We start from the raw sequence: 14,298 nt of genomic DNA, 5'->3' as shown, positions 1-14,298 counted from the left end.
GGGGCGCGGAGAGGTGGGTCCCCCCCATCACCGTCAGGCCGCTAGGGGCTTCGCGTCCTGCAGGAGGTAGCAACCGCTGGGCCGGTGGGCTCCGGGCGCGTCTCGACGCAGAAGACAGAGGACTGGGCACCCGAGCCTCGGAATTTGGGGGTCCTCGGGGTGTCCGACAGGGTGGACAGGGATCGTGCCCCAGGGCCACAGCTTTGGGGATTGCCCGCTGTTCTCTTCGAGCCCCATCGCGCGACCCTCCGAAACGTCAAGCGTCCTGGACCCCGGGAGAGTGTGGCATGCGCGCCCTGGGCCCGCGGTCTCTCGGAGTCCCTGGGTCGGAATTGGTTCCGGGCCGGATTGGGTGTGGAGTCGGTGCCCCAAACCCCCGTGCGCGCAGAGAGGGTGCAGCCTGGCTCCTCGCATCGCTGCCCCCCACCCCCACCCCGGAGCTCCCCAGGTTGGATGTCTGCGTGTGGTTTTGTTGGGAGATGTGCCCCTTTCCCAGCCGAGGAGGGACGCACCTTTGACCTTTCTAAAGAGCTGGGCAGGTCGGTAACCAGGGAAGGGACAGGCACCACGGGGCTAAATTCAAAACCAGTCCCGTTCCTCTGCTTGCCACTCCTTAATTGCTCAAGGTAAGAAAGTTTGTTTCAGCCCTGTGATTCATAAATAATTAGTAACTAGTTTTGTTGATTAAGCAAGATGGAAACCTTGAATATACACATGCACGTCCACGAAGGCTAAACACTCCCGAGGTTGTATCCGGGAGGCGTTCGTAGGAAAGTTAGAAGCCCTGGAGTTCAACAGGTGTTCACGAGGGTCCCGGAGAGGAGTTTCGTCTTTATCCGTTGCTTTGGCATCCACCCCAACTTCATTAAAGTGATTAGCCTGTTTTCTCACAGGTAAAACATTGAGCACTTATTAAATTAACTTAGTCAGCAGAGGCGAGGTAAACCGTCTTGATCGTTTAGAACCCAAACCTTATTTTCCTTAATAGAAAGGTTTTTCCTGTTTGGACTTCCCAGGTAATTAGTTCTAAAGTAGTTCCCAGCAAGAAATCTCTGCCAGCACCTCTGTGTCTCTCACTGTAGCTTGGTCCCCATCAGTGAATTGACCAACTAATTATGGCTTGCATTAAACACAGAGCTGCCCTCCTTGGGAGGCAATGTTCACATCAAGCGCACACACTAGCTCCATCTTTCTGCCACTAAGATGTCCTTAAAGGAAAAAGTTTGCCAAAAATAACCCCCAAATAAATAGTGTAATGTTTGAAAGAGTTATCCTGACCTGCGCCCCTATTTTACAAAAGCAAAAATTCGGTGTTTCATTACAGCGCTAAACCAGGACCAGTAGAAGTATTGGTATCTCTCAGCAGTCTCTTTAAAGATTTAGTTAAAAATAAAGTGTGCAACATAAAGACATTCAGTAATTATCTTCCATCTCACAGGGAGATGTGGAGTGTGGCTTAGAAGAATTGTAAATGCGCTGCTTTTAGCCGTTTGCTTCTTGGAAATCGATGCCTCTATTTATTTGCCGGTCTGCCCCACTGTGCGTAAATGTAGAATCGGTTTTATTCTCACTGCTTCCCAGAGGGGCTCCCGTGGAGGTGAAAGAAGGAAATACATTCTAGAGGAAATACGTTATTAATAAAACGTTACCTCCCAAAGAGTTAAACACGCCAAAAAGAACCAAGTGAAGCTTTACTAATTAGTGGTCTGATAAGAGAGTGGTCAGATGGTGACTGAAGAATTGATCTTTATATAGAAAACAACAATTGTTTTTAAGCTCATTTGGTTCTCTTAGAACAGTTCGGACCCTTTTAAAAATTTCTGGCTGTTTAATAATGCAAATGATGAAAATTGTCAAAGATAACACATATCACCTGACGTGTGCCATGTTTAAGTTGAATTCACCTTATTTTTTTTGAAAAATCTTTCTTAACTCTTGGTAGTCTTTATAGCTCACTCAACACTGCAACTTACTAGGTTAAAGACTGAAAGTTAATTTCTTCAAATTAAAATAATAAGACATGCATATACTTTTTAATATAACCATCTTTACATGTTCATTTTTTCAGAATCTTGCTTTTGAACCTTAAGAACCCAAAGGGCTAAGTCTTCTTTCTTAATTTTTAAAACAAGCATGTGTTTTGTTCTTTACATGAACCGTCGGTTCTCCCAATGTGATCACGACACTGTCCCATGCTGATTCCATGCACAGTGCAACTCTTTCCCAAGAGAGGTCAGATTTCGAGGTGTTGAAAATAGCCCAGTGACTCAGTATTCTTGGCTGCTTTATGCCAACGGTTTAATTGGCTGCATCATAGCAAGCATCTAATTGAGTTTCACATTTAAATAGTGGATGTGGTACTTGGTGCATTATTTGCTTACAGAAATGTCTGATTAGCATGTTCCTGATCCTCGTTCTATTTGTAGCAAAGATGTGAGGTCAGGGACTGTCACATTTCATATTCCCCACAGCATCTCATCCCGAGGGGGCCTTGTTCAGAATAGATGCTCAGTAAATAGGTGTGAGAAATGAGCTGAATTGTTGGTGATCACTATCCAAAGGTTAGAAATTTCTGAATGCTAATGGAGTACTTAACCATGAGTAATTCTATTTTAAATCTCAAGGTGTTGATGATTAATAGTATCTCAGGGCACTAAATAAACATGTATTAAATGTGAGCGTATGTTTAAAGGGGGAATTTTTAATGCAGTCTTTAAGGCACTACTGCTTCTCACTTGAATTAACTGAGAGTGAGGACCCCTTGGCATTTTAAGCAAAGTCATTTCTTAGGTAAAGTTCCCCCAGAGACCACTTGAACTTTTGTAAGTCTTAAAACAATGGGTGGTTCCATTTGATGGTTCAGAATAGAAAGGAGAGTGTTGATCCCTACACTGGTATGGAAAAAATCTGTGTATAAGGAGATGGAGGATGCTGGATATCACAGTGCCCTGGAATCACCTGGGGCCCTTGGCGAGTGCAGATTCTAACTCAGGAGGCCTGGGAGAGGACCTGAGCTGCATTTCTCACAGCTGCCGGATGCTGCACACGGCAAGGTTCTGAGATGCACTGAATCCATCCAGTTCAGCATGTTTACTGAGCATATACCACATGGAGAGCCCAGATGATACCAAAATAAGAAGATGGGGTGTACCTGCCCTTGAGGAGCTAACAAGGTGAGGTGCGGGGGAGAGAGAGAGAGGGATTATAAACTGAAAATGAGGTTCTGGGATGCCATTCTCCGGGGTGGTGGCCAGAAAGGGGCCCAGGAAAGGAGAGTTGCTGGTAGGGCTCCCACATCGCTGACCTTGACCTGTAGTCATATTTGAATGGAGAGCCTTGTGACTTGGCAAGAAATAAAATGCAGATTTTGAAGTCAGACGGACCTGGGGTAGCCTCCCAGCTCAGCTATGGCAATTTTTAACCACCCTGAGACTCAGAGTCCTTGTCAGAAAAACAGTGCGAATGATGCTAACCTTGCCAAGTTTGTAGGATTACCAGTCAAGGACGTGTGTTAGGCCTAACAAAAGTGATTGCTTTTATTACCGTTGACAGGAGAGAGGAGGCTAGAAAGCAAGGAGGACGAGGAGGTTACTCAAATATGTTCCATGTAGTTCACCAATCAGAGATTCAGTTTGGTTAACCAGCAAACCCAAGGCCGGCCGTGGAGAACCGGGCCAGGGCCGGAGGGCAGGCAGCTGTGGAAGCTAATCAGAGGCAAAATGGAATTATTGGGAGCATGCTTATCTCCACCCTCTCCTGCAGTCCCTGGCTTCTGGTTTGCTTTGTTGATAGCCCTTCCTAGGATATTTTCATCTGAAGCTGTTCCTGGTACTTAAGCTGTAGGTTCTGTTGATCAAGACTGCTAGCGGCAATCTAGCGCTCTTTAAAAATGTAGTGGAGAGGACAAACAGCTCTCCCCTTTGAGGGCCATTGGTCTATTCCATGGTGGGTCACTTTCTAGGATCAAAGCCGTCGGTCCATCTTTTGACCACAGTACGAGTTACTTGAAACTAGTGCCGGGCGTGTTGGAATTCACCTGGGGTGCCTTTTATGCTTCGCACTCTGAGATAATTGCTTCCTCCTGCCGTCTAGGAGAGATGGATATTTCAATGCAATGGTGTCCTTCACCCTGATATTAGGAGGGGTCACCTGGGTGGCCCTGAAAACACTTCAACCAACGTCACTCTGATTTTTTAAAATATATTTTGGGATTCCAAATATATTTTGGGATTTGCAAAGACAATTTCTCTGCTACCATTTGCCTTCCACGCTCCCTAAAAGTAAATCTTGAAAACCAAGTTCTAAGAGAATGGCAATGGCAGTTTGATGTTTCGGGGGAAGGAAAAGTAGAGGAACCCCTGGAGCCAAGGCAGGCCTGGGTGAGGATGGAGAGGAGAGAGGGAGAGGAAGGCATCAGGCGTGGGAGTACCAGGATGGAGATGGGAGTAGTGATGGAGGCTGAAGCTGAGAGGTTGGGCCCCAGGACCCAATTTGTGGACTCTGCTGCTTTGCTGAAGGCCATGGCAGATAATGTTTCCAGACCACTGAAAATCATCCAGGCGTCCAGAAAACACAGGCCCATCTAAAGGCAGACAGGTGACAAGGTGACAGAACCTAGTGGTGTGATTCTTCTAGCCTCTTCTGAGCCAAAAATGACATGCACCGTTTTATGAAGGATATTTGAGTTCCTTGGTGGTAAAATATTCAGAGCTCGAGGTCATCTGAAAAACTTACTGTTTTTCTGTTTGTGAAAGTACATAGTTTTTGGAAAAGATGAAAAAGAAGGAAAAAACCCCCTACAATTTCAAGATATATTTTCTGTTCAGTGTTTTTTCGATGTATTAAAATATTTTTATAATAGTTTATCTTAAAAAGCACATGGATATAATCTTGTAAAAGTTTTCAAATATTACAGAACCATTTCTAATAGAAAGAAAAAAATCCCCTTTGTCCTATGGCCTACCCAGTAATCATTCCGTCAGCTTTTATTTGCCTAGCAGAAAGTGGATTTTGTACAGTAGACTGCAAACCCACACCTGCCTCAGGAGGTTTATCTCATTGGCCATGCAAGTGAGGGTGGGGCTGCTGTCCTTGCCAGTGACTGGCTCAGGGTGAGCATGTGCACCCTGTTCTAGCCAATAAAATGTGAGGGTGGGCTACTGGGAGGCTTCTGGGAAAGTTTCCCTGGCCTTAAAAGAGGCAAGGAAGGAAACAGCTCTTTCCTTCCACTGGTTACTGTGATATGAGGCCGTAATGCCTGCAAACTGGGCAGCCATCAGCCATCAGAGGGGCTGGGCCAGGTCTCAGCTGACCTGTGGAAGAATGCAAAGGTGAAGAAGGGCAGGGAGCAGGGGGGTCTCTGTGGTGCCCTTGACCTTCTGAATTACACAAAGAAGAGTCTGTTTTCGAACACTTGTGAGATCATGAAACCATTACCAGATGAAGCAAGGTGAATTAGATTTTCTGTTGTAGCCAAAAGCATCCCATAACTCTCCACCCTTCTCAGGAGGTAATGACTGATAACCATGGGGCATGTTCTGCTAGTCATTTTTGGTGCATTTATGTATACACACACATACACTTTTAAAAACTAAGGCTGGGTGTGGTGACTCATGCCTGTAATCCCAGAACTTTGGGAGGCCGAGGCGGGAGGATCACGAGGTCAGGAGTTCGAGACCATCCTGGACAACACGGTGAAACCGTGTCTCTACTAAAAATACAAAAATTAGCTGGGTGTGGTGGCACATGCTTGTAATCCTAGCTACTAAGGAGTCTGAGGCAGGAGAATCGCTTGAACCAGGGAGTCGCAGGTTGCAGTGGGCCGAGATCCTGCCACTGCATTCCAGCCTGGCAACAGAGCGAGACTCTGTCTCAAAAAAATAAAATAAAAAAATAAAAACAACTCATTGTATGTATATTATTTAGCAACTTAATGTGGCATGGATTTTTTATGACATACCTTCTTTATTTTTTAAGGCTACAGAGTATTATTCAGAAGTACAAATAGGACATTATTTAACCCATCCCTATTAATAAACAATCTATTGAGTTTTGTTCCCACCTTTTCACTATTACAGTTTTTGTATTAACTTCTTATTTGTATATCTTTGTGTACATTTCAAGATTTTCTAGGTCAAGGATTATTAGAATTCCTGGGTAAAGGCACATCTGTTTGAAATATTGATAGATGCTGCCAAATTGGGGACTAAAAAAGCTATGCCTGTTAACCGCCCCATCTACAGTGTGTAAGGGTGCCTTGTCTGCATTTCTTAACTAACATAAGATATTTTCCAGCTTTTAAATCTTTTTTTATGCATTTTTACATGTTTAAGGTAATACTGTTTATAGTTTTCTATTCTGGTTGTTTGTCTTAACCTGAACGTAAGCATTTTTCCATGACATTAAAAATTTAAATTTTATTGGCTACATAATTATACTTGTTTTTGGAGTGTTTCGATGGTACATGAAGACGCAAAGGAAATATTTGAAATAGAGGTTGTCTATGAAAATTAAGTGGATATGATCGACCTTGCAGTAAACCTGAAAGATTTTCTGGAAATGGTGTTGGGAGACACACCCCTCCGGTGATATGTTTCCGAGAAAACCCTGAGGAGATGGCCTTCCAGGTCTTTCTCAATCCAGTCAGATGGTAGGCTGCCTCCAGCAGTTCTAAGAAGCTTTGTTGCTTTTAAAATCCATCAGATTTACAGTCAGACAGGTTCTAAATTCAGTTCTCTGAACGTACAGTAGTTACGTAAACACTTCGTACATTGCATGAGACATAGCTGAGAAGTGCATTTGCTGTATTCTTCGAATTTTTTTTCAACTTTTATTTTGGATTCAGGGGATACATGTGCAGGTTTGTTACCTGGGTATATTGCATAATACTGAGGTGTGGGGTGTGAATGATCCTATCACCCAGGTACTGAGTGTAGTACCCAACAGTTAGTTTTTCAGTCCTTATCCCCTGGCTCCCTGCTCCCTCTAGCAGTCTTCAGTATCTGTTGTTGCCATCTTTATGTCCACAAGTACCCAATGTTTAGCTTCCACTTATAAGCAAGAACATGCAGTATTTGGTTGTCTATTTCTGCATTAATTCACTTAGGATAATGGCCTCCAGCTGCGTCCATGTTGCTGTAAAGGTCATGGCTTTATTCTTTTTATGGCTGCATAGTATTCCGTAGTATATATGTAACACAATTTCTTTATCCAGTTTACTATTGATGGGCATCTAGCTTGATTCCATGTCCAGTAGACATGGACATGGAATCACAATTGCTATTACGAATAGTGCTGTGATGAACACGTGAATGCATATATCTTTTTGGTAAAATGATTTGTTTTCTTTTGGATAGATACTACTATCAGTAGTGGAATGGCTGGGTCAAATTAGTAGCTCTGTATTAGGTTCTTTGAGAAATCTCCAAACTGCATTCCATAGTGGCTGAACTAATTTACATTCCAACCAACAGTGCATAAGTGTTCTCTTGTCTCCACAGCCTCTCCAGCATGTGTTTTTTTTTTTGACTTTTTAGTAATAGCCATTTTGGCTGGTGTGAGATCGTACCTCATTGTGGTTTTGATTTGCATTTATCTAATGATTACTGATATGGAGCATTTTTTCATGTTTGTATGTCTTCTTTTGAGAAGTGTCTGTTCATGTCTTTTGCCTATTTTTTAATATGGTTTTTGTTTTTTTGCTTGTTCAGTTGTTTAAGTTCCTTATAGATTCTGGATATTAGACCTTTGTTGAATGAATAGTTTGTGAATATGTTCTCCCATTTATGTAGATTGTCTGTTTACTTTGTTGATAGGTTCTTTTTCTGCGTAGAAGCTCTTTAGTTTAATTAGGTCCCACTTGTTAACTTTTGTTTTTGTTGCAGTTGCTTTTGAGGACTTTCTTTTCCAAGGTCAGTGTCCAGAGTGATGTTTCCTAGGCTTTTCTCTAGGATTCTTATGATTGAAGCCTTACATTTAAATCCTTAATTCATCTTGAGTTAATTTTTGTATATGGTGAAAGGTAGGGATCCAGTTTCATTCTTCTGCATACGGCTAGCTAACCTAGCCCCATTTACTGAAGAGAGAGTCCTTTCCCCATTGCTTACTTTTGTCAACCTTGTTTATGCTCAGATGGCTGTAGGTGTGTGGCTTTATTTCTGAGTTCTCTATTCTGTTCCATTGGTCTATGTGCCTGTTTTTGTACCAGTACCATGCTGTTTTGGTTACTGTAGCCTTATACTATAGTTGGGTAATATGATGTCTCCAACTTTGTTCTTTCTGCTTAGGATTGCTTTGGCTATTCAAGCTCTTTTTTGGTTCCCTGTGGATTTTAGAAGAGGTTTTTCTAGTTCTGTGAAAAATGACATCAGTTGTTTGATAGGAATAGCATTGAATCTGTAGATTGCTTTGGGCAGTATGGGCATTTTAATAATAATGATTCTTCCAATCCATGAGCATGAATGTTTCTCCATTTGTTTCTGTCATCTATGATTTCTTTCAGCAGTGTTTTATAGTTCCCATTGTAGAGATCTTTCACCTCTTTAGTTAACTGTATTCCTATGTATTTTATATTTTAATGGCTACTGCAACTGGCTGCAAATGGAACTGATTTTTTTGTTTGTTTGTGAGACAGAGTCTTATTCTGTTGCCCAGGCTGGATTGCAGTGGCATAATCTCAGCTCACTGTAACCTTCGCCTCCCAGGTTCAAATGATTCTCCTTGTCTCAGCCTCCCAAGTAGCTGGGGACTACAGGCACGCACCACCATGCCTGGCTAATTTTTGTATTTTTGGTAGAGACAAGGTTTTGCCATGTTGACCAGGCTGGTCTTGAACTCCTGACCTCAAGTGATCCATTCGCCTGATCCCAGAGCTTTTGAACTGTGTTCTTGATTTGGCTCTCAGCGTGGACATTATTGGTGTGAAATAACATAGAAATGCTACTAATTTTTGCACATTGATTTTGTATCCTGAAGCTTTATTGAAGTCATTTGTCAGTTCTGGGAGACTTTTGGTGAAGTTTTTTGGGGTTTCCTAGCTGTAGAATCACATCAACAGCAAAGAGAGTCTGACTTCTTCGTTTCCTATTTGGATGTCTTTACTTTCTTTCTGTTGCCTGATTGCTCTGACTAGCACTTCCAGTACTGCGTTGAATAGACGTGGTGAGAGTGGGCATCCTCATCTTGTTCCAGTTCTCCAGGGAAATGCACTTAAAATTTTTTCATTTCTGCTAGAGAACAGAGGAAAGCAAATGAAATGGATAAAACTCATAAGAAATGTTAATCACCCTTCAGGCAAGGGCACATTTGAAAAGCACCACTCTTGGTCATGGACCTCTGATCATCCTTCTATTTTCTCACTCCTAAGTGACAGTGCATAGCCTAGGAACACCCACCACCTGCTGTCCTCCAGTAGGAAAGGAAAAGGCAAGATGACAAAAGAAAAAATCTTCTCAGAGTCAATAGAGACCACACACAAAAAAATACCTTGAAAGCAAAAAAAAAAAACAAAAAACCTATCAGTAGACTTCCCAGGGACATCATGAGGCAGCCAGCATAGCTCTTTGGTCTCTGTTGCATGCATTGAGGCATCCCAAATATCCTAACGTGAATAGAATTATTAGTCATCAAACTACATTCAGTAACATGACAGGTGGTAGAAGAAACTTCGAGACCACCAAGAAATGAGAATGCCTCCATTTTTTATTAATTTTTATGAATGTCTCTATTTTTGGCATACAAATGCAAACAGTTGTTTTCTCCTTGATTCAGACAGGTTAACTCCATTTCTTTTTATTTTATTTTCTTATTATACTGTAAGTTCTAGGGTACATGTGCACAACACATACATATGTATGTGTATGCCATGTTGGTGTGCTGCACCCATTAACTCGTCATTTACATTAGGTATATCTCGTAATGCTAACCCTCCCTCCTCCCCCCACCCCATGACAGGCCCAGGTGTGTGATGTTCCCTGCCCCATGTCCAAGCGTTCTCATTGTTCAGTTCCCGCCTATGAGTGAGAACATGCGGTGTTTGGTTTTCTGTCCTTGCGATAGTTTGCTCAGAATGATAGTTTCTAGCTTCATCCAACCCAGCGGCTAGTCATGATTCTCCGACATGGACTGGAGTCCTTTTGGAGTATTTTCACAAATAGTCCCCATCGGTAGAAGTCAGATCTGTCTTTAGTGTTACATAGAAACATCCGTCCATTATTTTTTCAATCTCAGAACCTGATGGCTTCAATTTTCCATTATTCCATCATGGAGGGTAAAGACCTTTTAGAAGCCGACAGCATCATAGGTCCACATAGGTCACGGGGCAAACAGTGCTGATCACTGCCTGTTGACAGAGTGTTGACAGTAAGGGAGGGGAGGAAACATTATCTTGTAGGTAGAGAGGATTTTTGAGGAGGTGGGTTGGAGTGAGGACAAGGGAAACCAGTCTGTCTGCTACATTGATCTACCAAATCTTCTCTTTGGGCCGGGCACTGTGGCTCATGCCTGTAATCCTAGCACTTTGGGAGGCTGAGGCAGGTGGATCACTTGAGGTCAGGAGTTCGAGAACAGCCTGGGCAACATGGTGAAATCCCTTCTCTACTAAAAACACAAAAATTAGCCAGGTGAGGTGACAGCTGTAATGCAAGCCACTTGGGAGGCTGAGGCAGGAAGATCACTTGAACCCAGGAGGGAGAGGTTGCGGTGGGCTGAGATTGCGCCACTGCACTCCAGCCTGGGTGACAAAGCAAGACTCTGTCTCAAAATAAATAAATAAATAAAAATAAAATAAAAATAGATCATAGTTTGCCACATCAACAATTCCGTTTGTGTTGTCTACGAAAGACATGGCATACGTTATCATCAGTTACTGCAAAAGATGCCTAATTCCCTGGAGATCAAGATCTAATAACAAATATGAGGAAAACTTTAAACCCCAAGTTGTGGGGTGTGTAGTAGGGTGGGGACGGATGTGTCAACTGGAACCTTGCTGAGAACGATTGCTGTGCAGCTCTGTCATCTCAGCTCATCTAATGACCAAAAGCAGATGGAAGTTTTTATGTGACCTCTCCAAGGCGTCCTTAATGGTCAGAGAGAATTTTCCTTTTATGGCCTCCCCCCTTTCCCCTTCGTAGCATTGTGGAAGAGAGAAATTCATTCACAGCCAATTTGCATGGCAGTTTTGTTGAGGTTTTATGATCTCTCAAGCAAAATACAATCTTTTTTCATTTGATCTGAAAAGGCACCACTTTTGGAGACTCTGTCCAGGGGAAGCACAGGAGCCCTGGATTTGGAGTTCAAGGTGGCCTTGATGAAAATAGGCCCCTATCCTGCATTTTATGTCTCCTTCCTGGCTTTTCCATTCTCTCAAACCTGCAAACCCATGCCCTTTTTGCCTTCGTTTGCTGTCATTTACCCCCTAGCATGCTGATTTTCAGCTCCCAGGGCCCCAAGTCCTTAACTTGCTCTCCAGTTATTCCTGGGGTGCTTCCTGGCAAGGCTCCAGCTGCTGGCATCATTGCTCTTGTCCCCGTGTGTGTGTGTGTGATTCTCATGACCAAGCTGGGCTCTGCCTGGGCCTGTGATCCCCACTGAATCCCCTGCATCTCTTCATTCCATGGAGAGAATGAGAGAAGAACTGCTGGCTCCGGATGGCCAGACAACAGATATGAGCCCCTCAAAGAGAGTCTCAGGAAACTCACCGCACCCTGAGCCACCGGTATCTCCCTTCCCGCCCTGGGCAGGGCATTCGTCATCCTTGTCCCCTGATTGCTGTAGAAACCTGCTCTAAGCACTTACCTGGCAGTTGCCATGCTGCACCTGCCCTGGCAATTGTTGGCTCCTCCTCAGCCAGGGCCTGCTGCTATTGCTGTACCAGTTCAGGGAGTCATGTTCCTGGTGCTCTGCGAAAAATGGGGATTTCTTGGGCAGCAAGATGGTGCACTCCAGTGTGCTCCACATCTGTTTGGCTTTGTGCTGTTTGGTATATACACAGTCCCTCAGTGGGGGTTGTTGGTTAGTCTTCCAACCGCGCAATAGGTTTCTCTCCTCTCGCCGTGCCTGGTCTAGTAGCATTCTCACCACGAGAACGTTGCTGCTGGCCTGCTTAAGAGACCTGGATTGGCCCCTGCCTGGCAAAGCCCCAGGCAACAGTGGAGGTTCCTAGTGCAGGAGACACCATACTTAAATTTTAAAAGGAATAGTTAATTCTTGGGCTCCCAGTTTCTGGGAAGCTGTACTGTGTTTGCATAAGTTAGCTGTCCAAAGTGGTCAGCTATCTAACCTCTTCGTACAAAATCTCCTTGTGTTTCCCTCGTGCCACGTGTCTAAGCACATATCTCTATGAAGCAACGGCATTTCGTTGCCCCTTTGGTACTTCTTTGGGTGGTATCATTCGGATGTGCTTCCCTGAGGCGATGTCTGTTTTCTAACAGCTCAGACTTTGGCAGCTCTTGCATCTATTGCAGCCTGTTTATATGAGACACCTCTAAAAACATTCAGCCTGCGCCATGGGTGTGCCAGCAGCACCCTATGACCGGATTTTAAATCACAACTTGTGAGTGACCATCGCCGTATGGGCCAGGGCGCTTTTACATGGTGTAACGAGGACAGCACGTGACCCATAGCAGAAAGCTTTGACACCCTGATATGGTCACTGTGACCAAGTGACCTTGGCAAGTTGCATAAACGCCATGACTCAGTTTCTTCATCTGTGAAAGGGAGATACTGATACTCAGGATGAGAATCAAGAGGAGAGAATGCTTGTTAGAGTTTCATAAAAATGAAAAGTACTGCTGTTGATTTATTTTGCGCTGTGCAGTTCACTCAAGCTCTTGCACACCCAGCTGGGTAAATGCCAGCCTCAAGGTGTTTTCTTCTTGAATGAAGTACTTGGTTTTTTCAGACAAGGTACATTCTAGCAATTAAAACCCCAACATATCCCAGCGTTCTCTTGAGAGCTGACATAAAGTGGAGGAAGTGAAATACTTCAACTCTAGAAGCCAAACACTCAGAATGTCTTGGCAGTTGCTTGGGGCTGCACAGTGTGCTTTTGAAAGCTTTTGCCATTTCTAAGAGCAAAGTACCCTGATAACCTTTTGTGTCTGATATTTCAATCCAAATCAAATAGCCTCTGTGTAGCCCATGGATTCTGAGATTTTTATGGGATGTGTGGGGCTGTTTTGCCATGATGAATGTGACGTGTGCTACTTCGTGTGGCCTTTTGTTTTTTTTCTAAAGAGGCTTGGCTTGCAGAATGGAGGCTCAGCTCCCGCAGTTCTTAAAGGATCCTGTTGTTTGTCTCCTATGTCAGGATCCTCTAAAGAGTAGGGATCACCTGGTTTTCAGTGGAACCAGGAGTTTATTCTTCAGATTGGAGACACACTCCCAATTCTGGTTAATACGTTGGTTTTGAGGTGGAGGGAAAGAACCCCAGTGATCATCTGGTACAACGTGGTGTACCTTCTCCAGACAAAAACCAGAGGCTCAGAAAGCAGAGAGGCCTTTGCTGAGTCCTGGAGCTTGCCTGGCACCGAACAGACCTGCCGACCCCTTCCTGGTGGCTCAGTGCTTCTCTTTCTCTGATGAGCCCTGGAGAGGCTTCCTCACCTGGAGAATCAGGGGTTTCTCAGGCCCTGCTTCCAGAGAGTCCATAAGAACCAGGCTTTCTGGGCTCAGCCGGCGCACTCTCCAGCCAGAGGTTTTACGAGGGTCACGCCACAGGCCGACTGCCGGCTCTGCCTGAATCGCCTTATCTCTCTGTGTGCTCTCCGCAATCTGCTCTCTGCCATGAGTGGCATAAGATAAGGAAGGCTGGTTGCTAGAGGCAGCTGGGTATAGGGAGAAACAAGGACAAGGATGGACACGGACCGTCCACTTAAGTTCTGGGAACCGGCTGACTCTCTTAGGCGCGGACATGTGACTTTTTTCAGATAAACAGACTGAACGCACAGAGCTCATTCATGCCTATGAAGGAGAATAAACTGCCTACTTACTTGACCAACTTTTAATAGTGCTTCTTGTGTATGCCAGGCGGGGTCAGGGTCAACTGCAGCATTTTCCCACCCACACTTTTCAATCCCATAACATTGCCATCCTTGGCTATCCCTTTATCATTTTTCTTTTCTTTCTTTCTTTCTTTTTTTTTTTTAGATGGAGTCTCACTCTGTCGCCCAGCCTAGAGTGCAGTGATATGATATTGGCTCATTGTAACCTCTGCCTCCCAGGTTTGAGCAATTCTCTTGCCTCAGCCTCCCAAGTAACTGGGATTACAGGCATGCGCCACCATGCCCAGCTAATATATAT

General features: G+C 44.1%; 1 protein-coding gene across 1 annotated transcript in view; it reads left to right on the top strand.

Annotated features, from left to right (window-relative positions):
* Positions 1-453: 453 nt before the first annotated feature.
* Positions 454-14,298, top strand: part of NPAS2 (neuronal PAS domain protein 2) — a 188,267-nt gene continuing 174,422 nt past the window's right edge. Inside the window, exon 1 of the mRNA XM_011969592.1 lies at positions 454-626. Coding sequence (XP_011824982.1) covers positions 454-626 — 173 coding nt within the window. The remainder of the gene's footprint in view (positions 627-14,298) is intronic.

The sequence above is a fragment of the Mandrillus leucophaeus genome, unplaced genomic scaffold, assembly GCF_000951045.1.
Source record: "Mandrillus leucophaeus isolate KB7577 unplaced genomic scaffold, Mleu.le_1.0 Scaffold9, whole genome shotgun sequence".
NCBI lineage: Eukaryota > Metazoa > Chordata > Mammalia > Primates > Cercopithecidae > Mandrillus > Mandrillus leucophaeus.
This window is presented reverse-complemented; position numbering and strand designations above follow the sequence as displayed.